This window comes from Brachypodium distachyon, chromosome 3 (genome assembly GCF_000005505.3).
Source record: "Brachypodium distachyon strain Bd21 chromosome 3, Brachypodium_distachyon_v3.0, whole genome shotgun sequence".
Lineage (NCBI taxonomy): Eukaryota > Viridiplantae > Streptophyta > Magnoliopsida > Poales > Poaceae > Brachypodium > Brachypodium distachyon.
Window position 1 is genome coordinate 4,808,893 of NC_016133.3, and position 27,510 is coordinate 4,836,402.

The 27,510-nt window shown below is 41.3% G+C and overlaps 4 protein-coding genes and 1 non-coding gene across 6 annotated transcripts; 1 reads left to right on the forward strand and 4 right to left on the reverse strand.

The window, feature by feature from the left end:
* Positions 1-854: 854 nt before the first annotated feature.
* Positions 855-5,963, reverse strand: LOC100822551 (alpha/beta hydrolase domain-containing protein 17C). Its single transcript, XM_003571016.4, has 6 exons — positions 5,443-5,963; positions 2,985-3,021; positions 2,667-2,903; positions 2,549-2,596; positions 1,343-1,776; positions 855-1,196 (listed from the first exon to the last, which is right to left on the reverse strand). Exons 1-6 carry the CDS (start codon positions 5,787-5,789, stop codon positions 1,124-1,126), a joined length of 1,176 nt encoding a protein of 391 aa, XP_003571064.1. The 5' UTR covers positions 5,790-5,963; the 3' UTR covers positions 855-1,123.
* Positions 5,964-7,958: 1,995 nt separating this feature from the next.
* Positions 7,959-16,808, reverse strand: LOC100826555 (biogenesis of lysosome-related organelles complex 1 subunit 2). Of its 2 annotated transcripts, none has more exons than XM_024460718.1 (3): positions 16,627-16,808; positions 8,612-8,896; positions 7,959-8,436 (listed from the first exon to the last, which is right to left on the reverse strand). In XM_024460718.1, the coding sequence occupies exons 1-2, from the start codon at positions 16,732-16,734 to the stop codon at positions 8,627-8,629; spliced, it is 378 nt and encodes a 125-aa protein (XP_024316486.1). In that variant the 5' UTR covers positions 16,735-16,808; the 3' UTR covers positions 7,959-8,436; positions 8,612-8,626. The 2 variants fall into 2 exon arrangements, with proteins under 2 accessions (XP_024316486.1, XP_003571077.1); XM_003571029.4 differs by having other exon boundaries at positions 7,959-8,498; positions 16,627-16,806.
* MIR7711 (microRNA MIR7711) lies at positions 12,048-12,595 on the reverse strand. Its single transcript, NR_126991.1, has one exon. It is a non-coding gene; the product is annotated as a microRNA MIR7711 (primary transcript).
* Positions 16,809-17,225: 417 nt separating the features above from the next.
* On the reverse strand, positions 17,226-20,844 carry LOC100824702 (amino acid transporter AVT6B). Its single transcript, XM_003571023.4, has 6 exons — positions 20,414-20,844; positions 19,427-19,998; positions 18,698-18,850; positions 18,391-18,594; positions 17,840-18,305; positions 17,226-17,743 (listed from the first exon to the last, which is right to left on the reverse strand). The coding sequence occupies exons 2-6, from the start codon at positions 19,848-19,850 to the stop codon at positions 17,611-17,613; spliced, it is 1,380 nt and encodes a 459-aa protein (XP_003571071.1). The 5' UTR covers positions 19,851-19,998; positions 20,414-20,844; the 3' UTR covers positions 17,226-17,610.
* Positions 20,845-25,339: 4,495 nt separating this feature from the next.
* On the forward strand, positions 25,340-25,837 carry LOC104583958 (acidic leucine-rich nuclear phosphoprotein 32 family member B-like). Its single transcript, XM_010238003.1, has one exon. The coding sequence runs from the start codon at positions 25,340-25,342 to the stop codon at positions 25,835-25,837; it is 498 nt and encodes a 165-aa protein (XP_010236305.1).
* The last annotated feature ends 1,673 nt before the right edge of the window (positions 25,838-27,510 follow it).

Here is a 27,510-nt window from a genome sequence, read left to right on the forward strand (position 1 = left end):
ACCCTCAGAACTTCAGAAGGATCGGTACGTACTACGTAGTACTGAAGATGATCTGACATGTACATCATGAGCTCAGACTCTAAAAGAAAGTTTCTTTGTTTCCAATTCAAGTAGGATCGAGCAATTATGCCGTCACATCCCATTTCTGCGTTTCAAAGAGGCACTAGAGTTCTCTTGTGGAGAGAATTCACAACACAGGGCAGTTAAAATCGCTCGAAAATTAAATTAAATAATAAAATAATCGTATTTATAAAATTATAAGTGTAAATTATTTCTGAAAGAAAATCTTTATATACATGTTTTACATTGTATAATACGTATCTGTAAAACTTCTTTCAGAAATACTTTAACTTGTAAATTACACAAGCTCACATCACATATCATTTCTTAATGAAATTTTATACATTCCGTAAAAAAATTATAGACACGTAGTATACACAAGTGATTTCAGATTTTTTTAGGAACTTATAAATATTTTTTTTTTAATGAAGTGCTCTGTGGGAATCAGGAACCAAAAATTCGTTCTCAAATTCAGAAATTGCTCTTATAGGGAGGCACTCATAAACGGCAGTACTGAAAATGGTCTGTAGTTGCATATGTTGATCGCCTAGTCTGCCACCTTCTACTTAAAATCAAGGTTCAAGCGAAATGTTGTCAAAACATAACATGTTTACACGCTGATCTGTAAACATTAGCTGCACTACCATTGCTTACGAGTTCAAGCTAGGGACGGAGGGTCCAAGTTACAAAAAAACTGGAATAACAAGAGACGCATCCCACAGAACTACAGCTAGCTGAAACCATCTGGAACCTGAAACCGTCCTTACCTCTGATAACAAAGTTAACACGGTAAATACCAAACGAATCAGCTCTTTTGTCACAGATAGCTTACTTTTCTGCATCGATATCTCTTTTCGAACAATTCATATGGAGAAGCAAAATGGAACAGGTTATAAACAAGTTATTATTTCACCTCACAAGAAACAAAAAAAATCAGGAAACATCACAACCCCCCACTGTATGAGATATACCGCCTACAACCGAACCAATCACCCAAATGAATTAACTTACACAGTGGAATACATACAGACGGGCCCCCACAACACTAACCTTTTTGGTGTCATCAGCTCCCAGAAGTCGTTACTTTGAAACAGTCGATATTGCGTAACCTGACAGCCTTCATCATCCCTCCAAATCTGTGAACACCATTTGATCATATTAGTAAAAACTAAAGCAAAATGATTTTCTTGCAACACAAATCAAGCAACCATTGTACAGTTTCGCACGTGTATAACATGACATGAAAAGGAACTATTTCGTATGTCATTTAGGTAAACCATACCGGTCAATGCTTTTTCTTGGCCTGTCAGATTGATCGACACTAGCACGCGGTTTGTCTGGATGGTCTACGCTCTTTCTGCTTTTGTCCCTCCTATCTGTACTGCCCCTTGGTTTATCTCGACGATCTGTGCTCTTTCTATGATCTATGCTTGGTCTTGGTTTCTCCCTGTGGTCTGTACTTTTCCTTGAGTCCTCTGCACCTACAGGTTCTGTTTGACTACTATTTGACGGGCCAGAGCTCTCCGGAGATTCATCATTCGGGGGTGGCAATTTCTCTATGGCTCCAACAAACTTTTTTAGATGCTTAATATATTCTGGATAGAGTTCCAAATTACAGTGATTTCCCCCTTTGACCCACAGAGGCTCATATTTCACTTTAGAGAGTTCCCACAATGCCCTCCCATGGGAACAGTCAACAACCTCATCAGCTGTACCCTGAGAGAAAAGATTACATTAGTATCAACTGTACCCTGTGCAGGAAGCAGTTGTAGTCAGTATCAACTTTCTGTTTTTTTGCGAGAATAGTATCAGCTTTGTTCTTCTACATGTTGACTAGAGTAAATAGACCGTATCTCACAAAGTAAATTTACTGTTAATTAATTAAAGCAACAATTCCACAGGTAGTAAAAAACTATTTTGGTAAAGCAGTGCCTGCTAATGGAATATTAGTCACATGTTCCAAGGGCATGCTATCTCCATTGTCACTTCTTTTAGTCCCAGTGAACAAACTTTTGCTGGAATTAGCATTGTTTAGTGTTTGGGCCAGAAAGACATTGATAGCACTACTGCTCACATTCACATGATCACACTTCACCACTAGCAGGTTCTCTCAACTCAAAACTCCAGCTATTCCCAAACACATCGATTGGGTGCTTGACAATGTGCTGTGCTAGAAGACTATTATGTGATTAAACCACCTAATAACCATTTTCAGTTAAAAGAACCTAATAACCATTTGTAGACATGACCAAAATTACACCAGCTTGATATTTTTCTCCACTAGTAACTAATCACCATAATGCTCATGTCCAAGTCCACATATGTAACGCTACCAGAATGCACAAGTGTGCTGACACAGGAATAAATATATGATACAAGTGCATAAGCACACGAAACGACATGTCAAAAATACGGGGAAAACACACTTGTCATGAACATATAAAGTCAAAACTGTGTATGGTAGGAATAAGAAGGAAAGGACACTCACATGAATCACAAGAACAGGACACCTGACTAATGGAACTTTGTCAATGTTCTGCAGATACAAAAAAGAATAAGATGCAGGCAAATGCAAAAGATTGAAGAGCTAGCTGCAAATTAATTACCTTATATATGTCAAACCAGTATGTATTTTTTACAGGATACATCACTCTTAAGCCAGACAAAATTGGGCTATGTAGAACAACTGCTCTCAAACGAGGCAAACGGGAGGCCAAATCCAAAGTAGGACCACTCCCCACTGATTGGCCATAAAGAATTATATTTTCTTCAGAGGCTGCATAGGTTTCTATGAGACATCTGTAAACAGCCTCTACATCAGCATATGTGTTTTGCTCACTGGGCTGCAGTATTAGATGAAAAAATGTGATTAGTGTTATGCACGTTAAGGAGAATAAGAAGAAAAGAAAGAAAGACATGTGTACCTTTCCAGAAGATTGCCCATAACCAGAGTAGTCATAGCTGCAAAAGAGAGAAAATATTTAATGTTTCACCAAAATAGTCTCAAAACACGTAAATGAGGTTCATCGAGTGATTTCCATTATAAAAATTGGTGGCTTCATTTGCATCCTCTTAATTGTGAATAACAAAACCTTTAAGGCACTAATATCACAGAATAAAAAGTGTGGCGGCGAGAGTAAACTGACAAGGAACAAACTGACGACTTGAAAAGTTCAAACTACATCACCTATTGTAGCACAAGACTAGAGATGGTTAGTATAGTTGTTTGCTTATTTAATAATTTGTATATCTTGATACTTATCATTTTCAGAAGAGCGAGACTAAAGCGGGCATGCTCAAGTTTCCCAACAAGAAATCTGACATATTGCTGAGATGAATCGATATAGTCCTATCATTTGCATTGAAGGTCCTTCTGGACACTTTCTATTTTTAGTCGCCTTACTCTCTCCTTTTGTTATCCCCCTCCCCACGTTTTTTCCCCTTTTGTCATCACTACTAATTAGCAGGAGAGGGCAGCTGAGGCATAGATATTTATGATCTTTACAATTACAGAAGACTGAGTTGGTGGCAGTTGTGGTTCATCCACACTTTCCAGTTCCCACCTCCCTCTTCCACCTTTCTAAATAACTTCTAAAAAACCAGCAACTGCACAAACTTAAATACAACGAAGATCTTCCTAACAAACTAATTCACTGCCACAAAGAAACCCCCCCTAACCTCCCTAATATCTCTACCTGGATTGTAGCACGACACAGGTCACAAACAAGCTCGGCTGGGCATTGCTGAAAAGCCAAGGAAACTGTATAGGATTGTAGGCCAAGCACGAAAAGGGAGTTAAGAGGCCAAACTTGGAAGGGCTCGGCCGAGCCTACTGGTGTAGCGAAGGGTGTGAAGGAAGCTGAGCCTGACGGCAATGGCTTAACATGCTGGGGCAATATGAATCTTTTTAACCATAGCAAAGCAAGGGTATTTAGCCATATACAGTTAAATAACACAGTATTGTGTCGCTATATCCGATGTGGGCACAGAAACCTTATAGGCCATGCCTGCAGATATCCTCGATGATGTTGAAGTTATATTATTTAGTTGAATACTAGTAAGTAGCAATAATGTAAACTCTCGATATTTACGACGTCTTGCACCAAAATTAATGGCCACACAAAAGGACAAAACTAGGTTCAACGGGCAGACCTATAGTTGTCACACAAGAATAAACCAAAAATGTTTATATTATAACCATGATAGGAAACAAACAGACAGCTTGAGTGTAACAAAAGCAATGAATGGCAAGTCAATCACTACTAAGGAAAGAATTTTAAATTTGCTAGAGCTTCTAGATAAACTGAATAAAACAATGGTTCTACATCAGAAACTCAACCCTCATCCATCAACAGATTCAATAAATCAATGGTTCTCCCCAACCCAACCCCACATCCACCAAAAGATTCATTAGACCAAACTACCTAGCTTGATTTCCTGCATCAACACATAGAAAAGCCTAAAGGGGAAGATTTGCAAAACAATCACAAAGGTTACGCTAGAAAGACGACAACATTGATCACTTATTTTTATATCCATGCTTTAATGAGGGCTACGGGGCAGACACACTGAGAGCCTGCAATAATGTCATGAAGAGCTTCATTAAGTATTGGTTTCCCACTTTTCTTCACTAGAATCCATTGGTGTTTGGTGAACAGATTTAAAGAAATCTTTCAGTTATAATCTGCAACAACTAATTTGAACAAACCTATCCAGAATTTCTCCAAACCTGTAACTAACTAACTAACAAAACCAGGCCTTCACCCACCTCCCATAAAACCAAGTGAATGATGAATTGCTCAGCTGCAGGCAGATATCTAAATCTAAATATCCTTGTTACCCAAGATGGAACAAGTTCCAGATACTTCAAGCGGTCACTCAAAGCAAGCCATACAAACCCATTAGCAAACCCAACAGTGTCCCCATGCCAAGATGCAAACGACCAGCAGACTACATAAGTTCAAGGATGAAACTTCAATCAAGGCGGACAAGCCATATATGGATAAATTAAGAGTTTATATTTAGACTACGGCTAGCCCTTAGCGAATCCAACAGCATCGAGCACTGTTCCAAAATTAGCATAACTTAATATACCCACACCAAAACCTCAACACAATTAGGCACTACCTGTAAAAAGTTTGCAGTTTTCATCCAATCTACGCAGCAACCATCCTACTGACTTGCCCCCGAAAATTCCAACATCACCAAGGCAATTAGGCAGGCAAGTCCCGTTTTTCTAAACCTAACAAATAAAATGTGTAACCCTGATCCTGAAAAACTCGGCCTGGAAGATCCAAGACTACACTCGAATCCAGCATCCTAGCTTCACAGTATCCCGATCTAACCCAACCCGATCCCGCCCATCCGGGTGTGCGTGCGTACCCCATGAGATTGATGTTGAGGTGGGCGCTGAGCTCGACGAAGAGCTCGTACATCTGGCCGAGGTCGGCGGCGTTGCCGTGGGAGTAGAGCAGCGTGAGCTTCGCGCCCGTCTGCCGCACGTGCATAGCGACCACCTCCGTGCCACGCTTCGTCCGCAGACGCCGCGCCTCCACGTTGCCCCTCCGCGGCACGCCGGTGAGCTCGACCACGCCGCCGCCTCCCTCCTTCCCCTTCCCGACCTCCGCCCCGGCATCCGCCGCGGGCAGGGGCTGCGCGACGCCGTACGACGGCGGGCTCGGCGGGAAGAAGGCGAAGCGGGCCGCGACCGTCGAGGTGACGGCGCCCATCCGGCGGGGGCGGGGGGAGGCTGAGGTTAGTTAGGATTTGGATCGCGGAGGAGGACTAGGAACGGGGAGGAAGACGACGGTGAGGAGCGAGCGCGTCGGGTCGGGCGTTTTCCCGTTCCGCTGCAGAGGAAGGGGAAGATGGGAAAGGAGGACTGTGGAGGTTGGGATTTGTGTGGTTTGGTGGTTAAAGGCTTAAAGCTCATGTGGTTTTGCAAAACAGGGACCTAGCAGTTGATGAAAACGAAACAAAAAAACAGATTATTATTTTTGCGGATAAGATTTTTTTCCTACAAACCTGGAAAATAGAATATGTAGGCAGAATCCGCTCCAGGAGCAAGAGTTGTGTAATGTAAGAGAAGTTTAGCAGGTCATATATGCACCATATAATGACGAGACATTAAAAGTGAAGTGCAGTAACCATTTGGCGCGAAAGGCTAATATTGCCGGTCATTTTATTTCTATCAAATTGAATTGCAAGTTCCACTTAAAAGAGCATAATAAAAGTCGCTCCCTCAAGCTATAGCTTTGTCGATGATGTTAAAAAAAGTTCCAACGAAGATGACATCAGCTGCAGAAAATGCTATTATCGGTATAGCATATTCCGTGTCAAATGCTCCTAACGGACATAACATTTTTCTCTTCCACCTGCAAGGACTAGGATCACATTTTATGTGTGTTTACCGAGTATTTCATGTCCTCTCGGCTTGGATGGAGAGAAAAGTATCTAGTGCTATCGTCCTTTGTGATTGGACAACTAAAAAGTCGCAATTTTTTGAAAAATTTGACATCAGTGATACAAAAATACCTATAAGTTACATAATTTTAAATCCAAATTCAATCAAGAAACGTAAAGACACATTCTATTGTCAATAGTTGCCCAACTTACTATTTACATCAAAAAATTGATTTACACTATGAATGACTTGTCTTCATTGTTTCTTCATGTGTGGATTGAATTTACATTCCAAAGTTGGCGAGTCTTGTTTGATGCAAAGATTACCAAAAGAAGAAAAAGAAACTATGCAATCAAACAATATATTCCTCCGACCCTAAACAAAGAAGACCTGCATCTCTCTACCTACAAAGAAACTAAAACAAACGATGTTCCAAGAAAAAAAAAGGGTAAAATCACCGAATGAGCACGCAGCTTTAGCCTTTAGGCCGACACTAATTCATAGTGCAATTATCCAAAATGCTGAGGGGCCAATCCAGCAAACAACCTCGAGGAGATGCGCTGGACAGGATGGGAACTTGGGAACTCGGGAAGGCAGCTTCCCAGCCGTGGGGACGCCATTATTTTCGGCCAGGAGATTGATTATGACTAATCCCTCTCTCAGACGAATATGGGCCATACCTTTTCATGGGCCAACCGTCAGTGTTTGTGAAAACCACAGCGTGTGAGAGTCTCGAGTGTTGACCTAGTTACATCAATCGCTTTCTTACTTTACTTTGTTAACTTCTCATACGGGCAAGTGTCGTTTTAGCCGAAAGGTCTTGTTTGACTGTGATGATTGAAGAAATTAAGTTTGCTAATTTAGTCTTTCGCCTTCGCATCTGGGCAGATAAAGCGAGGTAAATCGACGGGTTTGTATCCGATGTGTGCATATATAGTTCAGGCACTATTTGGCCAGCAAGAATTTGACATTATTTGTTTTTAAATCGACGGAGAATTTTCTCGTGTGCTAGCGCTTTGGATCTGTTATCTGATTGAACTGAATTTTTGGGGCTGATTTTCGGCCATGGATGGAACATGTCACGCAGAATTATTTTTTTGAACACTTTTTTTTAACACTGTCACGCAGAAATTCAATGTAATAGGTCACTCTTTCACCCAACCGCTTGTTAATCCTGGACTCGAAGGGATATGGTGCTCAGCTGCTGCCGAGGGGATGATTTGTTTCTGACCATTGCTTAAATATGTGGTTTTCATTCCGTCCTATCCTTGCCATCAGTTGTGATAGTAAACTCGGTGACAGTAGAGTGTAGCAGTGATCTCCTCTTGGCAGCAGGACGGGCGGATGGGTTACTTCTTCTCAGTGGTTCGACGCGTTGACTACTCCAATTCACGGCATCGCTGCACCAAAACGTTTTAGAAACAGAGATAGTACTCCTCCGTCAGTTCCATAAAGACTGGCACGGTTTTGAACGAGCTCTTCACAGAGAGTACTATTCAAGAAGGTTTGCTCCAAGGTTGCCCTCCCAATTTCTCAACATATCCTATGGATCGAAACATTCTGGTGCACTGAGCATGAAAAGAAAAAATTCGTGGTAACATTTGGATATTGCACTCCTTGATTTTCTCTACTTAATGTGTAGAATATTTGGAGTCGGAGATCTCTGAGTCGGGACAACCACGTTGCAATCGAAAATCGGTCCAGCATTACAAGTTACAACTGCAATGATTGGAAGCATGATACCGGTTGCATGTGAAAACGCTCCAGATCAAGAAATTTCAGTGACAGAGGCTTCAGCTCCACTGTCTTCACATGTCATTGACCAGTCCATGAGATCGATTCCATGAATTGAAAATTTGTTGGAATCCTGGTAGAATGTGCAGATCAGAATGCCGGTCCAACAGTCAGAGCTACACACTGGGCACTGCATGATTAGGGTCTTAAGTATGATCCCGTCAATTAGGATCCTGGTCCTGCAAGCACAAGCAGGAACAAATGCCAGAAAGTAACACCACAACTTGGCCATCCAATTGCACTACAACAAGGTGGAAACATTAGGATTAGAGCGTAAGTATGTCATCCACATTTTTTTGGCCAGTTAGGTATGCTCAAGTATTGTAAAGGAAAAGTGAGAAGTAAAATATTTACATGTTTGGGGATGAATCACTGTGTAGGAGCGATGTGATATGCAGACTTCACTTTCTTTTCCAAGAGGGAGACATGCTTATCAAGCATGGACACCACTGCTTCAAACTCCGTCACCTGCTTGTCTATTGCATCAATTTGCGATGTGTACTCGCCAAACCGTTGATTTTTCTCATTCAGTTGCTCTACAAAGACTCGAAGGCCGGATGCAACGTCTCCATTGTTATTGTATTCCTCTGCCACACGGTGATTCATCTTTTCAAGTAGTGCTAGCTGGTTGTTAGTCCCCTGGAAAGAACGAGACATCTTGAAGGAAAAACAACTGAGAAATAAAATGTTGATAACAGCAACCTCACCGGTACATCTCAGTATCCCACCAATGAACATTAATGAGGGAGAGTTAAACTTTTAGAAATAAATCTGTTTTCTTTTGCTTAGAGGTTCACATCAAGAAAAGTTAATTTTCTTAGTGAATGGAGTGGTTAACATATTAACAATTTGTTTAAGTACTGTAATCTGCGAAAACACTTTCTATAAAAACCCATAGTACAGTCCATTTATTCAAATCGCGGTAACACTTAGTTGGCCAAGGTGAAAATAATCTCACTACTGGAGAGGTACAGTACCAAAAAGATGCTTGGTATATGGCCTAATACGAAACACCGCACCAAGTGGGATGCTTCCATTTTCTGGAAAGGTCCCTTGATAACATCTTAAATACCAAGTTATGAATGTTGTACTGATGATTATGTGGATCTGGAAGCTTCCACCTGGACAGCAGACATTCTGGGTGAGAATCATTGACCAAAAGTATCTGAGCAGAGGTGTTATCTTCTCTTGTAACAAGGCGTGGAGGTCATATTTTGGAGAAAATCAAGCATGTGTTCAAGCTGGGAGATCGGCATAAGACCCGAAATGGAGTGAGAATCATTGATCAAAAGTACCTGAGGGTTGATAATATCTTCTCTTGTCACAAGGCTTGGGGGTCATAGTACTGGAGAAAATCAAGCATTTGTTCAAGCTGAGAGCTTGGCATCAGATACGAATGGAGTGAGAAACTTGTTTTGGAGGAATGGCGTCTGGGGGAGCAGGCTCTAAAGCTCATATACACAATTGTAGACTGATATACTCGATGAATGCTGATTCCTTCCTGTCAGAACATAATGCTGAGGCTGAACATACGATTTATAAGATCTTTTGGTCAGGTTGAAATGAAAAGCTGAGAGGGCCTGATGACACTTTTACAAGATGAGATGCTGCAAGAGGGGAGAAATGAAATTTCGTGGACTTCAGACAGATCAGGAGTACACATTGCCAGCTCAATGTACGGGAAGCTGACCACGCTAGGGCACAACATGTTGCAAAGGGGAGTTTCTGACCGATCAAGTGACCAATGAAAATGATTTATTTATTTTCTGTGGCAAGTGAGAAAAATATATTTTGCGTTTGGGGAAGCAACTCCTAAGGAGATAGGGGAGCCAGGGAGTGTCCCTGTGGGGAGTTCAAGACTGTAGATCACATTATGCTCTTGTGCTTTCACTCAGTTTATGTGGAGTTGCCATCGAAAGATGCTAGGTTGGAGCTGGTCTGCGCTAAACAGAGAGAGTTTCTGTGGCTTGGTTCAGGCAGTGCCGACAAGAGAATGTCACCTATTATGGATAGGCTTTGTGGTGAAATGTGGTGTTGCTGGCGTGTCAGAATAGGTTGCTTTTTTAGTGCAGATTTCTGTGCCATCCAACTGACAATGCTTATGAAGGGGAACAGAAGGGAACAGAGCGCAGTGGCTAACTGAACTCTTCCAGCAAAGAGCATCAGTTGAAGATGGGTGGAGAGAAGGAGTAGTATTACAAACTTTGACATGATTCTGGAGCTCTAAGGGAGCATGATATGATATATTGTTCTATGTTGGGAAAGCGGCAGCCCCAGCAGTGTACCCAGGCCAGTCCTGAGATTTCAGGGGTCCAGGGAAAAACTACAACCCAGGCCTTTAATATCAACATCAAAATAGTAAGCAATATATGTATATATGAAGTTTCACAATAAACACATAGTGCATCTAAAAACAATACTCATATCTTATAGTTTATACATATTAACTTAAAAAAATTCTTCAAACATTCCTAGATGCAACCATTTAACCTCTCTTGAGATATTGCATACCTCAAATGATTCAACAACAAGTTCAACTTTGAAAAGCTTATTTCAGCTGATGCCAGTCACGTGCATGGTGAATAAGACAAAATCTCCATAGCAAACATTGGTCTATATGGCAAAGTCATCTGTATAACACTTAACTCACAAATTAGATCATTTCATTCAACATCAGATGAACCATCTAGAGAGAAAGTTTTTGCAAATTTAGTGCAACATTCTTTTAGTTCAGAACCATCCAATGACTTCTGTTGAACTCATAAAACCCAAATTTATGAATGACTAGAGTTCTTGAAATCTACATGTCAAAGATCTGATTCTATATCAAGCCTAACCAAAAAGTACTTAACTTTAAATCCATCTCAGCTTGCAGGATTGCTTCATCACAATCAATTTCACCAAATTGCTTTTTTCCTAAGAACACAACGCTTTACTGGAAACGATGATGTTACACCCATTTGAGATGTAATATCTTTGGCAATGATCGCACTAGAAGCAAACACTTCATTTCTATAGGTATCAAATATATGTGTGAAACTAATTCCTTATACCTTGTATGTGTTGTAAGGTAGACTCAATGAACATGGATGATGATTGCAACTTCTTGGTCACTGTATTTACGTCAAATGAAATGTCATGCCAAATGACCATACCAAGTATAAAATCAAAGCTGCCAACCACTTCAAATAATTTTTTGCATCACTCCTATCCTTGGGGTTTGTACCACTATTTTCTCCTTTTTTAGAATACCGCTATCTTCACTTAACTCAAGTAGAGCGGACCTTAGCCGAGGAGCTTGATATCTAATTGCTTTGACACTTTTGACCCGAATCTCGCAAAGAGTATTGCACAAGGATTTCACAGTTAAACCTTCTACACGGTCAAGCAAAACATTACATCTTTGGGTAGAAGTAGCAAATAATACATATATCTTTTGCACAATTTACCAAAAAGGAAACGACTTGCCACAAGATTTAGCCATATCGCATAGAATGAGACTAGAACTATGGCAAGCACATGGCAAAACAAAGGTCCGCAACCGACTTTGCACCCCGTTTTGTTTGTCCTTACATATTATAACTGTTATCATAAATTCATAACCTTGTCTGTTCATGTAATCAATATTAAAAGACTTATGGAATCAACCATAGACTTAAAAAGCCTTGAACCAGACGTGTCATGCACTATCAAGGAACAACTAAAATACTATTTTGCCATTAAACATATTAACACATGGAACCAACTAACTCATTTGTTCTTAGTGACTCACATCTGGAGTACAATCAAGGATAACAAAGAAATACTTGGCCTCTTTAACAATCTTGATGATAAAATTTGCAAGTTAGAAGCCATAAGAGAAATCGACTCATACTGAATTTTATGGCTAGGATAATGCTAATGAATCTCTCTGTTTTTTAATACGCCTAAGATGGTCTTGCATTACCAAATCAAATTCTGCAATGATCCCATCACAAGCTAAGAAATTACCATTAAGTTCATTGTAAAGTTGCTCGATGGCTCCTCTAAAAGCCAATTGTGTTCAACAAGAAATTTCAAAATGGCAATTATTCGTAATAAGACATCCCTTACGCTATGCCTTTTAGAAGATCCAGTGAGCAAGTTCACAATACCTTAAGGGTAACTTCTTAGCTTGTGTTGCGATAGTTGCAGAATTTGACTTGGTAATGCAAAAACATCTTAGACATTTAAAACAAAGAGATTCATTATCGTTATCTTGGTCATAAAATTCAGAATGAGTTGATTTCACTTATGGCTTCTAATTTAGAAATTCTATCATCAAGATTGTCAAAGAGGCTAAGTATGTTTCTATTATCCTTGATTGTACCCCACATGTGAGTTACAAGATCAAATGAGTTTGTTAGTTCGATGTGTTGATACGTTTGATGTCAAAATAGAAACTAAGGAGTACTTTCCTGGGTTCTTGATAGTGCATGACACATCTGGTTCAGTTGAGGACTTTTTAGTGTATTGGTTGATTTCATAAAATTCGTTGGTCTTAATATTGATTACATTAGGGCTCAAGGTTATGATCATCGTTTTAATATGGAAGGGCAACATCACAAGGGGGTGCAAAATTGGTTGCTTCATATAAATCCAAGAGCTCCGTATACGCCATGTGTTTGCCACAATCTTAATATCATTCTTTATGATATGGATAAATGTCGTGGTAAATTTTTCTTTTTGGAACTGTGCAACAGATATATGTATTTTTCGTTGGTTATATGGAGAGATGAGAAGTTTTGCTTTATCATGTGGAAGGATTAACTTCCGTTTAATTGTGAAACCTTTGTGTAATACTCATTGGGAGAGTCGGATGAAAAGTGTCAAAACAATTAGATATCAAGCTCATTAGGTACGATCAGCTCTCCTTGAGTTAAGTGAAGATGGTGGTATCGAAACAGGATATAAGTGATGCAAAAAACTATTTGAAGCCGCTTGGCGGCTTGGAGTTGATGCTTGCTACGGTTATTTGGCATGACATTTTATTTTATGTAAATACAGTGGGCAAGAAGTTGCAATTACCATCCATGTGCATTGAGTCTACTTTACAACAAACAAAAGGTATGTATAATTATTTTTGATACCTATGCAAATGAAGTGTTTGTCTCTAGCGTCATCATTGCCAAAGATATTGCATCTAATATGGCTGTAGAGCCATCATTTACAGTAAAACATCATGCTTTTAGGAAGAAGTTTGATGAAATTGATTGCGATAAAACAATCATGTAAAGCTGAGATTACATTTTGGTTCTGGTAGATGTGGCAATTAGAATAATGACAAGTAGATTTAAAAAAATGGCCTTTCAAATTATTCAAAAGTATATTTGGGTTTTGAACGAGTTCAACAATCTTGAAGTCATTGGATGGCTCTGAACTAAAAGACTTTTGCACTAAATTTGCAACAACTTTCTCTCCAGGTGGTTCATCTGATAAGGAGTTAAATGATCTATATCCGAGTTTAAGTGTTATGTAGTTGACTTTGCCATATGTGGAGATTCTTGAATTTGTTAGAGAAGTGGATTGTTAATTTGTTATCCTAATATTTCTACTGCTTATCGGATCTTATTCACCATGCCCGTGACTATGGCATCAGCTGAAAAAAGCTTTTCAAAGCTGAAATAGTTGAAGATCCATTTGAGATATGTAACATCTCTTTCTCCCGTTTCTATTTCTCCCGCAAAGGCCTCTGTACCAGGCCGCCGCACACCGCCCTCCTTTCCCCGGCCTTCATCCCACGAGGGCCTCCGCACCAGGCCCCCGCCGCCACCTCCTCTGCATGAACTGCCGCCGCCCCCTCCCTCCTCCGTGGGAACCACTGCCACTACCTCCCTCCACCGTGTGAGCCGCTGCCACCTCCCTCCGCAAACCGATGCCGCCTCCCTCCTCCGCGTGCACAGCTGCCGCCTCCCTCCGTGCTGCTGCGTCGGCGGCGATGGAAGGAAGGTGGCGCTGGCTCCGGAGCGGGAGGGAATAAGGGGGCGGGCAGCGCCGACATCCGGACCTGGTGTTTCTGTTCAAGTGGGGGTGATGTGCGGCGACGAAGGTGGACGTGCAGTTGGTGCTGGTTGGCCAAGATGGGGTGGTTGTGTTTGCCCTTCTATGTGTTGATCACCACGGCAGCGTCCTGGTACGAGCTTTCCGCTTTCTTCACCGGGCACTTCTACGTCGAGCACCGGCAGTAGCTCATATATGATGCATCCATTTCCATTAGTCCACTGCAAAAGAATTGGATCCCATTTCTTGTTGGATGTTTTCATTTTTAAATGTTACATCTAAGTGAGTTAGATGTAAATTCGAGGTTAAGAGTTACTTTACGATTCTGTTGGATGTAGTTTCAATATATGTAGTTACTTTCATGGGTTCAGTAGATGTAGTTTTGATGTTAAGAATTACTTTCCTGATTTTTTAGATGTAATTGTGATGTTAAAAGTTACATCTACTTTGAACTTGGACAAAGTAAATTTTAGTAGATGTGTGGAGTTCCTTTTCAAGCTACTAGGATTAGTTGTTGTTTTTTGTATGTGATTCGTTGGATGTACTTTTGTAGTCAATAGAGGTAATTATGTGTGCACACGATGTAGTTCTCTTACTCAGATGTAACTTTTTGTAGTTAGTCTGATTTTCTTCTTCTTTTGTACTTTAACTTTTGAAGCATGGCTAGTGATACTGAACTACCATGCTCTCCTTGTGGTTATAAGTGAACTGCCTGAAGTTTAACATGCATTTTCTTGCTCCTTGCTTATTATATGTACTGTATGTAAGCTTTTCAGTGGATGTAGTTCTTATAATTGTTAGAAGTAACTTTTTGGTTAAGTTCAAGTTTGGGTCATGTCCAGTTATTGTTAGCCTCTTCAAGTGTAAAAAAGTACTCCCTCCGCCAAAAAGTGTCTAGATACATGTAATATTTCGTCACTTAATATGGGACGGAGGGAATACCAAGCACAACAACTAAGCGTTTTTCATACATAAAGGCAGATCGTAAACTATATTGTCCTGTTGTTTAAGTTTTTCAATTTCTTCTTAATTTAAACACATCAGATTCTGGATTACATCCAGATACTCTAGATTGTGTTCTAGAATTATCGTAAATTCAGTTTTGTTACTTTCTCTGCAAACTTTATATCTCATGTTACTAGTTTTGGGGACCTGTTTTGTCTGCCAGGTTTCAAGACAGGTGGGTGTCAAAGCTGGATGGGTAGCAGAGCTATGCAGAGTTGTGAATTTTTTTATGGATGTAGGAGGCGCATGGAATTTAGTTCTACATAATCGTGACTTTGGTCTACATCAAGTAGTTAATTACATGCTCGTTTAGTTCTGAGATTTACACCAACTAGTTAATTAGCTCCAGCAATTTGTGCTCTTATGCTGACGTGTATATGTGAAATAAAAATCCAGCTGTAGTAACTTCTTGATGTGTACGTGTTTATCTTTTCTACTGAAGTAAATTTTGTCACTGCTAGAGATGCCGTGAGGCCAGTTAAAAAAAGGAAGAGATGCCGTGAGGCACCGGAGGAAGAAAAGCAAGGCACACATCCATGAACGAGTAGTACCTGTTCGTACGGCAAAACAACAAATGAACCCAAGGCGTGTGGGAGCAGTTTCTGGAAAGCAGAGGGCTGCATGGAGATTCCTAATGCGGGTCGGTCAGGATGTTAGAAGGGCGCACCGCGCAGAGCTAAAGGGTGCGCACGCACCATGTAGCCCTCCCCTTATACATATATTGATTACTCCCTCCGTCCCATATCAAGTGACTCAAATATGCCCAAATACGGATGTATCTATGCCTAAAAAGCGTTTAAATACATGTAATAGAAAGTCACTTAATATGGGACGGAGGGAGTATTATATTAATGTAAGGGGCCAATTTCTAGTTTCGCCCTCAGGACCGACCCTGCATGTATGCAATGGATGAGAACTCATCTAGTCTCACTAATTCAACAACACAAAAGCCATTTCAACACCAATGGAAGATTACTTTCCTTTTGTTACCGGACACCAATGCTGCCCGTTCTTAGATTTGAGGCGTTAGAAAACAAATGGGAGTACTGTAACGAAGCCCCATGATAGCAAATCCGCAGACAATCCATGCGTCGGTCTAACTATGAAACCTCAACGGACAGCTACGGTTCCTACGCTAGGGTTATGGCGCGATCAAATTACCGCGTTAGCTGATCAAATAACAACTAAGCAATTGGGCGCGTGCAGCGCAAGAATCAAATCTCTCTTCTTCTAGGTCCAATTTATACATATATCTGCAGTTAGCGACCGACGACAAGACCCGCGATTTACCATCTGAAGCTGGGAAACGGCGCGGGAGCTGCGGGGGCGCGAGGGGGTGAACGGACCTGGAGCTCTCCGCGGACCATAAGGGAGACGTTGGTGAAGAGCTCGGCCAGCGACTCCGCGAGCTCGTCTCTCTGCCCCGCCGCCACCACCTTCGCTGGGGTCGCCATCGCCGGCGCTCACTCCCTCCCGCGCCGTACGCCGTCTCGGGCAGGAACCTAATTTCTTTTATTTTAGAACCCTAGCCTTTTTTTTTTGAATATTTAGAACCCTAGCTTGGGTTGGGCTTGTCCGCTTGTGTTGACGATTTTTCTGTTTGGAGCTGAAAATTCCAGTTTTCTGGGCCGCCCATAACGGGGGCCCAACCTTAAAAGGTAAAGGCCTTTATTTATTTTAGCCACGGTTCTAATTTTTTTTTATTTTAGCCATGTTTCGTGTGCCGAGAGTAATCTTCTTCTTCTTCTTTCTTAAAAAAAAAAAACTTTTTCTTCTCTTTCTGAGTTCAAAGATCTAGTTCAATTACATTTTTCGTGTTATGTTTTGTTTACCACGAACTAAATCTCAGCACAGCTACTAAAAAAACTAAAAATCTCAACACCCTCTGTACAATCCTAATATGTAAGAAGTCAATACTTGTACACATCTCAGAACTGGACGACTCTTAAACTGAATTCAGAGGTGTAAATCAGTTGCTGGAAATTTAAATTACATAACCACAACAGTGCCTCAATTGGTTCAAGTTTTCAGGATGCTTTATTTCGTATAAACAGCTTCCTCAAGACGACTGAATAAAAATTACAGAACAAAAATTGTTCTCTTTTGGCATAGGCACAAACACCGCGGTCTTATCACAAATTGCTCATCTAGATGTTGAGCCAACTTGTATTCAGAACACTAGACAAATGCAGCAAACAGAATCCTCTCAAGTGTCCAAAACAAAAATAATTGGCCACCATGAAATCATACTGCTTGACTGCGCAATATACTAACTTAGCGTATATTCACTCTTAACCGTAGGCTGGACTTGCTCCCTTGGAGTATGGAGCCTAGGCCTCCACCTTCCTGTAGAAGATGTTAAGAGCGTCGCTGTATAGGGCCACAGAATTGGAGAACACAGCAAGCACAATCATGGTGACAGCTAAAACCTTGTCACGCTTGGTTGCGATTCCGTAAGCATCCCTACAGAAACAACAAGCGGAATAATTATTGAACACATAAACCAAAAGGGCACCTACAAACATGAGATGTGCATCACACAAATATGATGCTAATTACCTCAGTATGATCATGGCTGGAAAGATGAAACCAATCAGGACAGCAGCTGTAGCACCGGTGAATTGGAACGCGTCCCAGATGCTTGGTATGAAGTTGGCAGCAAGATAAATTACAGCAAGGAGAGAGATTGTGATAATGGTGAACCTTCGGTTATCACGAGAAATGTGCCTTGAGGTGGGGAAAAGAAGTCCATCCAGATTTAGCCTAAGAGCAAAGAAGACTATAGGGAAAACGAGCATGACATGGACTGCATAGCTAACTCTCACTATATCATTGAAGACAGAGCTAAATGGAATATGAAGGTTGGAGTCAAAATTAGCAAGCACATCGGACAGGGTACCCTCGCCAAAGAGCAGATATGCAAAGAAGCTTGTTGCTATGTAAACACTTGAACAGAGAGCCAGTGAAGTTTGCACAATTGTCTTAGTCTGACTTCTATCTTCTAATTCGTTATCAATGCTGTGAACTGTCCAATCATGAAAACAAACGTTTTAGATATCAGAGAAATTCACAACAGCAAGAGCAAACCATGTAGGAAGCAGAAGACACACCATTGTAGTGGCAAATGTAGGCAGTGACAAGAACCGGCACAGCTGTAAAGAGTTCCCAGATGGAATTGATTTCATGTATCTCAGGGAACAGTTTGGGAATCTCTGCAGTTCCTTCTATGAGCCTGACGATAGCAATTCCAGCAGTGATGACAACAAAGACCACAGCCAGAGCAACTGATAGAGCAGATGTGTATCTCAATGAATCTGTGTCCAAAGATATTCTATTAGCAAATGAATTGATTTCATGTACCATAAAGGATTTTTTTTTTACATAATGCACATCTTTCTTCAATGCATGACAACCTACCCAATCGCTTGAAGCTCACCAATGGAGCAAACACAAAAAGTGTCGTGGCAAGGAGGACAACAGGACGAGAGTTCCACAAATGAGGTCCAAACCACCCCTCAAAGATACCACGGTGATGAACACCTGTAGTCGATGTTCCGGATAGCACATCCCCTAGTAAAGATGAATGTACAGTATCAACAGTAGTTTGAGGAAAATTGAAAGGTCTAAACAAGGATAGAATGATTACTAATAAGAGATAATTTCGGCGTTTCCTGCAATTATTCCAATTATCACAAGTGGAAAGTAACCATCTAGCACAGCACTTGGACACGAATTGGAGCATATCATGTAGTACAGTGGAAAAAGGTCGATCAAACTACAAGTACAGTTCAATGTTAACACTTAACAGTACCTAAGTGGTTAATTACTAAAAAGAAAAGGAAACCCATCTCTAGTGAAAATAATCTAAGTCAATAATCAGCTGAACTCAACCAAATAAGTACAAGTACCAAACATTGCAAGCAGTATGGTATCACCAAATAGGGATGTTTTCCTGAATTCGTGTTGCGATGTTCAACCTGAGTAATTACAAAACTAAATAGCTTCCAATGGAATTTAGATTTTGCCTACAAGCAACTCAAAGTAGCACCTGAATTTATACTACCAGACTACCAGTGTTCAATACTCGACAGTACAACTCTACATCGTAACTAAGCATAACAAAAAAGGGTTCTGCAACAGGCATACCTATGATAATCATGTATACAATCATGACGCCGATGTTGTTTATCACCACAGATGCTTGTAGTGCAATCCTTCCCCATTGACCAAACGTGTCACCCATCAGCCACCCATAGGATGTGATCTTGCCCTGGTGGCTGCACCTGACCAGCATGTCAATGGACGCCTCAGTGAGCAATGCCACAAGGATGATCATCAAAATACCAGGGATAATGCCTAGCATTTTGATACTCGCTGGCAGGGCCATAATTCCAGCCCCTACGATGGTTGTTGACAGATTGAAAACTGCACCCGAGAAAGAGGCTCCATTGAACTCATGAATCCCCTCTTCCTCTTCTGCCTTGACCGGGAGAAGTGGGGTGGTCTCATCTCGCATTTCCTTGTGTGCTGCATACTGGCTTTCACCAGTTGACCCATCCCCAATTCCCATTTGTTTCAAACCTCCTGTTTGTGTGTGCAGATTCTGAATTTTTTACTGAAAGCAGATTCTCAATTAGGACAACTGAATCTTGATTTTGAACCCGAATCCTTTATTACTTTTCTTCAAGCCTTCTTTTCTAGGAGTATCCACTATCCACCTTGTCATGAGTTAAGACAACAGAATCCAAGTTCAATTATCTTGAGAAAATGGTGGAAGCAATTATTCAGGAAATAAGTAAGCTTTCAAATTACAACCTACTATTGACAGGACATACAAAGTATGATTTGATGATAACCAAGAACTAAATAACGTAGGCCACTCCAAGGCCCAATCCTACCAGCAGAACTCATACAGGAATATCACTCAAAATCCGTTCAGTGCAACCATGGACAAGCATTCAGCACAACATTAAAATCTTGGAATTTCTCCAAATCCCAACAAAGTTCTCCAGGACACAATCGGGGCTACTCCGCCAATCAAGCCCCAAACGAAGCTAACTCAATCCCATTACCACGGATCCATGTGAATGAACAACCAAAAGGCACAAGCACAAATGGTAGAGCGGATCATACCTTTCCCAGAACGCCCACACTTGCTCGACCCCAACAACAAAGAACAGAGTAGACAGAAATCGGAGAGAAGAATTTCGTGCGCGCGTGTGTAGACAGAGTTCTCCTTTTCTCCCACCTCCGGCCTTCTTATTATAGGCGAATGCCGTGTGGGCGGGCAGGCCGCCCCGTCTCCGCTTATCCAAAATCTGGACAAGTTCTTGCCTTCCTGGCCGCCGCAACGCCGCCCCACTTTCCACGGAAAAATGGGAAGTTAATCCGATCTCGTATTGCTTCCCGGTATTGCCTTGCGCAGTTTATCTTTGCTTCCGCTTGGGTCTTCACTTTCCCGATTAAATTATTCCCGCGCGTGCGTTTGCTTGCTGCCTCGCCTTTCTCGTGACAGGGATGTCTCTGGCCGGCCCTTATCCGCAGCGAGACGACAAAAATGGTGGGCGAAGTCGAGACGGGTCGATGGCACCGCGAGGAAGACGAGCGAGGAGGAGAACGCGTCGGTGAGATTTGTTTTGTTCCGTACTCCGGAGTGGGCCAACGGGCCGGTCCGGGCCAGCACGGCCCAGGCCGCGTCTTAACACTCCGCACCGTCCGGGCCGAATCTTAACGGAATCCGCACAGCCCAGGCCTGCTTGACCTGTTTATAAGGGGCCGGACCGTGCAGGCCCGCTCCAGCGAATCCCAGGCAAGGCGCGTTTAGCACATTAGCCATACTCGCTTAAATTAGACAGCCAACGACCGATTAGGAAACTGCAGTCCAACTAAAAGAACCGTTTCTCTCGGATGTATGCGATTCCGAACCTCTCGTTGGCAAGCATTTAGAAAACCCAACATCCGCACGTAAGTATGTCAAGCATTTGTTCTCCTCTTATGCAGTTCTCACAGTACGTGACAATTTATTTACAAATAAGTTTAAAATGCTATAACTTCCAAACCAAGCGTTGAAAATATGATATGTTTTCATTGTCGACTCTATCGCGCCGAGATCTTCAAAACTAGATACCACTTGGGTATATTTTGACAAATATTTTTTCAAAATCAACTTTTGTGCTAAACAATGCAACTTTCTCGAGGTTTTTTTGCAACTTTCTCACATTCCTATATTTGCAACTTTGGTTTCCACACTGTCAACTATGGCTTCATAGTAGCAACTTTGGTTTTCTGACGGGTATCAACTTTTGATCCACTCTAACAATTTTCACTCCATCACAACAACTTTGGTGTGCCCGCTGACAACTTTCGCAAGCGTCTGTGGGCAATTGTGTCATTTGTGTCGACAACTTTGCATTGTCTGCGAGCAACTTTGACTATAATACGGGCAACTTTGACTCTTATACTGACAACTTTCACTCTATCGCAAATATCTTGGCGCATTCAGTCGCGATTTTTACTAATTTATGACAAATGTGTCTTGTGTTTGTGACTTTTGACTCCCACGTTTGCTACTTTGGTTTCTATACCGGCAACTTTCTCTCCTATACATGCAACTTTCACTTCTATATATGCTGGTCACTTTGACTCTCATATTATCAATTTTGGATCCCACCAAATAGCATTTTTTGGCTCCTTCCAACCAACTTTCACTCCATCATAAATAATTTTCGTCCCCGGTAGCAGCTTTCGCTAATGTGTTGGCAATTTTTTCTTCTGTGAGGACATGATAGTCATATTAACAACTATTGCTCTCATACTAGCAACTTTGATTGTCATACTAGCAATTGACTCTCGTGATAGCAACTATTGCTTCCATAGGTGCAATGGTCATACTAACAACTTTTCTCTTATATTAGAATCTTTTACTCACATTCGAGCAACTTTGGCTCCTAGCATCCTATGTAGACAACTTTCACTCTTATACTAGCAACTTGGGCTCCCATACTAGTAACTTTGACTCTCGTACTAGCAACTTTGATTTTTATAGCCAACTCGGACTCCATATGTGCAATTATTGTTCCTATACTGGCAACTTTGACCTCATAATAACAACTTTGGCTCCCGCCGGTTGCAATTTTGATACACTAGAAACTTTCATGCAGGCAACTTTGCCTTGTATACAACTTTGACTCTCATATTCACAACCATTGCTATCGTACTAGCAACTCTAGCACTAAAGTTTCCTGTTGTGGCGTGAAGTTGCCAGCAAAACAAGCTAGCGTTGTCTGTTGTGTAGTGAAGCTAAGGTTGCCATATTGAATGCAGAGAAGCCAAAGTTGTTTGTAGTGCAATCAAAGTTGTATGTTGTGCTATGGTTGTCTAGAATGTTGTGGAGAAAAAGTTGCAAAAATTGAGTCAAAATTGCTATTTCTTAATAAAAAGTTGCTTCTCAAAAAATATTCATTGAAATGCGCCCATGTGTGGTCTAGTTTTGAAGATCTCGTCACGACAGATCCAACGGTGAAAACGGTTCGTAATTCCGATGCCTGGTTCAAAAGTTATCGTGTTTTGAAATATTTAAGAAACAAAATTAAGTGTACTTCACACATTAGTGGAGGTAGCACAGAGAAAATTCACGTGCACGCATGTGAGGCACGGCGTGTATCCGTTTACTGCGCGATGACCATGCTTAATTTTCACTGCACATGGACCACCGCGGGTGCACGTGTTGAGTGCGTAGTTTGTTTTCTTTTTCGGGTGTGCGCTCGTGAGATGCTAAAAGTGCAGCTGCACTAGTTAGCCTTTAGGCTAGAAAAAGCACTTAGGATTGTCATGCCCGATGGGGTTTCAAAAGGACCTGGTCCGTTGGCCACCTATACGTGTAGATATAAACAAAAACTACACATGATGATATATAGGATGCTTAACAATTAACTTGATTGGAAAAACACAATGCATGATCAATTGTAACCGTCCGATCTACTTACATCTCATCCATCCGATCGTCGCAACATCGAACTCTGGCATGTAGCATTTTTGTATATACAACATGACTGCAACATTATCTCTCGAAAAACACCGCAAATTTTGCAATATTTTAGTTATGGTCATGTAGCAAAAATAATAATGCACATGTAATAAATTCTCATTTATCGTAGGAAAACATCTAGAAAAAAGACCGCAACATATGCAACACAAAAACCAACGTATGCAACATTTAGCTGTAGTGTATGTAGCAATGAATATATTTGTAGCATCAAATCAATCTATCACAACACGCACAAAATCATTGGACAATAACAATGTTCTGTACCATTTCCAACATAAAAATTTCAAACCACTAGCCTTTCACTGGCATGCATGAGGAGCCACCTTCGCCGATTCAAGTTCATTGGCGACGAATCGAGCTCGCAGGAGCCTCGTCGAAACTGGATCGGTCTTCCGCGGACATACTCCCTTGATATCTGTCTTTACGAGCTTGACACCATACAGTACCTTCGTTCTGAGATTCAATTGAAGCTCCACCATGAGCATCCATGGCAGCAAGCTCTGGCTATAAACCAACTGGAACAAGGAGCAGGAGGAGAAATTTCTGTTTTTTTGTTTATATAAAAAAACACTTATTTATGTGTTTGGTTTTTAACTGGATATATTATTAGACGATGGTATAAGCAAAAAGTCAAAACCAAAATCACATAAATAGATTTTTTTTAAGCTTATAAGCCAAAAGTCAAATTTCACACTTCAAACCTAACCAAATAGGGCAAAATATAGGTGTTTTTTTTCTTGCCTTATAAACCGGCGATGTATCAAATGTTCTCACTCAGTGCAAACTTGTAATTATCATCCTAAGTTATTGGACAGAATCGCACGGTTCAGATCAAAGGCAGAAATCCCACCAACCGCTTAAACTCAATGATATTTTAGGATTATGTGCAAAAGTTAGTAAGATGTCTCCCTTATTTTTGTGAGCAGATTCTCCATTTATACAATGGTTTAATTTCGTTACACCCAGCCCATGTAGCGAGCGCTGCCGAGGAATGACCCACCTGGGGCTGTCTCATCTCTTGGCCTCCCGGGCATCGGTTCTCTTGCGTGGGCTGCCTAAGGCTGTTGGGCCAACATGGGCCCGTCGCTGACCCGGCCTACGCGCCTGCCGACCAGGATAGTACGGTCACTGAATCTGCTGGAGAGAAGAGAAGATATAGAGAATTTGCCGAACTATCGCAAATGATGTCGAAAGCATGGTTAATTACTTAGATTAGTTAAACATTTTGGGCAAGTGTAGAAGCAGATGCCGACGAGTCATGCGTCTTGATGTATGTTGGGCACGGCTGCCTGGTCGAGAGCCTAGGTAATAAGTCATATACGATAGTCGATAGAGTTCAGACTTTCAGCTTGATATACACATTATTCTTTTTTGCGCAAAGCTTGATACACACTTGACTACGCAAAACTCAATGATTTTTACTGCACATCAAAACGTAGTATGCCCTTTAAAAAAACGTAGTATGCAAACTTACCATATATTTTTAACTGACATTGGGAGTTGCTCATGGAAGAAGTATCTTTTGCATGACGTTGAGGACGAGATCAGTTCATTCTCGAAAAAAAGGAATGAGATCAGGTTTTATTTCAACTTTAATGCCAAATCTAAAGGATTTAAACTCATTTAATTTTTCCTATTTAATGCCAAATCTAAAGAATTTAGATTTATGATTTTTCTATTTAATGCCAAATCTAAAAGATTTGAATTGATCAATTTTTTCTATTACTGCCAAATCTAAAAGATTTAAAACTAATCATTTCTTTCTATTACTGCCAAATCCACCATCCATTCCTAAGGTCCATCCTTAACCAGGCTTAATCTTGGACTGCCAGTTATTGAGGCCTAGGTCCGATCCGGCCCAGCCCCGAGAAATCCCCAAAAATCTAAATACTTGGATCTGAGCGCCACCTATACCCTAGTCCTCCTGGTCTGAGAATAGGGTACGTATATACGTGCGGTTCCTTTGCTCAGATCCCCGACCACGCCGCCACACTCTCTCCCACTCCACAGCCATGTCGGACGCAAGCGACAGCGATCCCTCTAATGGCGACGACAGCGACGAGGACTACGAGCCTTCCTCTGACCACGAAGAGGAGGACGAGGACGATCAGCGGATGGGCGGTGGCAGCCGTTCCAACGGCGACGACAGCAAGGGCAAGGATGATTGCCCAATCCCCGGCGAGGAAGAGGAAGACAAAGACTTGGAGAGTGGTGAGATGGACATGAGCAGCCACGATGAAGACGAGGATTACAACCCTCCCTCTGGCTATGAAGAGGACGACGAGGACGAGCGGATGGGCGGTGTCAGCTCGGATGACGGCGACGAAGACAGCAACGACGAGGATTATTGCCCAATCCCCGGCGAGGAAGATCAAGAGGAGGAAGACGAAGACTTGGAGAGCGATGAGGATGAGATGGACATCAGCGACGAAGAAGACGATGACGGCTCCAGCGAGGAGGAGGAAGAAGATCGGGACAGCGAGGAGGAATCTGGCGACGACTCCAGCTAGGATGAAGAAGAAGACATGGAAGAGGACGAGAGCTGGATCGAGGATTCGTGGTATATGAATACTCCTACTATGAAGATGAGGAAATGGACCACATTATATGTGGAGTAACAAACTCTGTGATTTGATTTTTATTATGTCTCCTACAAAAGTTTGGACTTGCATATTTTGGTGTCTACGATTTTTTTTTCTTTTCTACTGTATTATTATTGCTTTATTGAGTATGGTAGCTTGCTCTACTGAACCTTAGCGGCACTTGGGGAGCAAGGGAAAAGACAAGCATACGTTGTTATGCCCAACTCCTAGAGCATCCTGAACAAACAAGCGTCACTCTGACATCCACCTCGTCTCATCTGTCTCTCCTCCTCAATTATTTTGCTTCTTATACAAATATGTGATGTCTTCTCCCAAGACACTGTTTTGGTTTGGACCCACGCCCGATCATACTCATTTCTCTATCTACTTTTCTTTGCAAAGTATTCTCTCCGTTTCAAATGAGTTGCACATATAGGCCTTGCAAGTTTCTCAAAATACTTGTACATTTAGATTTCCAAAATGCCTATAAATAATTGCCTCTCACTTTTCCTAGGCAAACGATTTTAATCTATAATCTATTAGCCGATGAATGGAAGTGAGGCCAAGTAGAGATCGGAGAAAGATCGAATGCATCATGCAATAAATTGCATGGGAATATGATAAAGCAGATCAACTGGTACTTTGTCCCTTAGGCTTATTTTGTCTTCAAAAGACTGCATGTAAAACTAATTAATTTGAAACGAACGAGCGGAGTATTGGTCTGTGTGCCAAGGCCGTTTCTTCTGCAAGAGACAGTTTCTTTGCTTTTTTTTCCTTCCACATCAGCCTAAGAGGTTTGAAAGAGAATATAATATAAGTAACTGTTGGCGGGTTAAGTCCAAACAATAAATTCGTAGCACCTTGAATTGGGCGCTTTGATCAACGAGGCATACATACAACATGGAAGGAAACAAGGTGCACTTCAGCCAATATCTCGGCTTCCAACACTTACATGGCTCCATCGCTCCCTCACGGTCTTGGCGTTGCCTCCGTGGCATTTCGGCCATCGCCTCCACATCGCACGGGCTTCATGTTGCCTCCGCCCTGATTCAAGAATGATCGTATATGCTAGTTAGGAGTGTTCTTATAAATCAAATATAAATCTACTCAACCATTGTTTTTTCTGGGACAGTACTATATTCATGTCTACCCCTGCCAACTCCCAACGGATGATGCTGAGGCTCGTCAAGGTACCTCAGCAGATATGATCTTGGACATGCATTGTTTGTTTTCAAACTCAGTGACTTGTTATATACTTCTTCCATTTCACAAACGTGGTGTATTTGGATTCGTTAAGACAAGACATTGACAATAACTTTATCAATATATAATTTATATGATAGGAAATCATAATTATCAGTGAGAACTTTTGAACACGAATCTATTGATATAAATTTCATGTCTTAAAAATCACATATTAATAAAGTAATTCTTGGTTAAAGCCTTGTCTCTTAACAAAACCAAATACGCCAAACTTTGTGAAAAGGAGGGAGTATATCTTGGCGAAAATGTTAGTGCATGATTTATTCTGTTTAGTTTCAAATTAGCTATGTGCTCATGTGATTCTTAGTATAATGTATCGTCATTGTTGTTTAATTGCC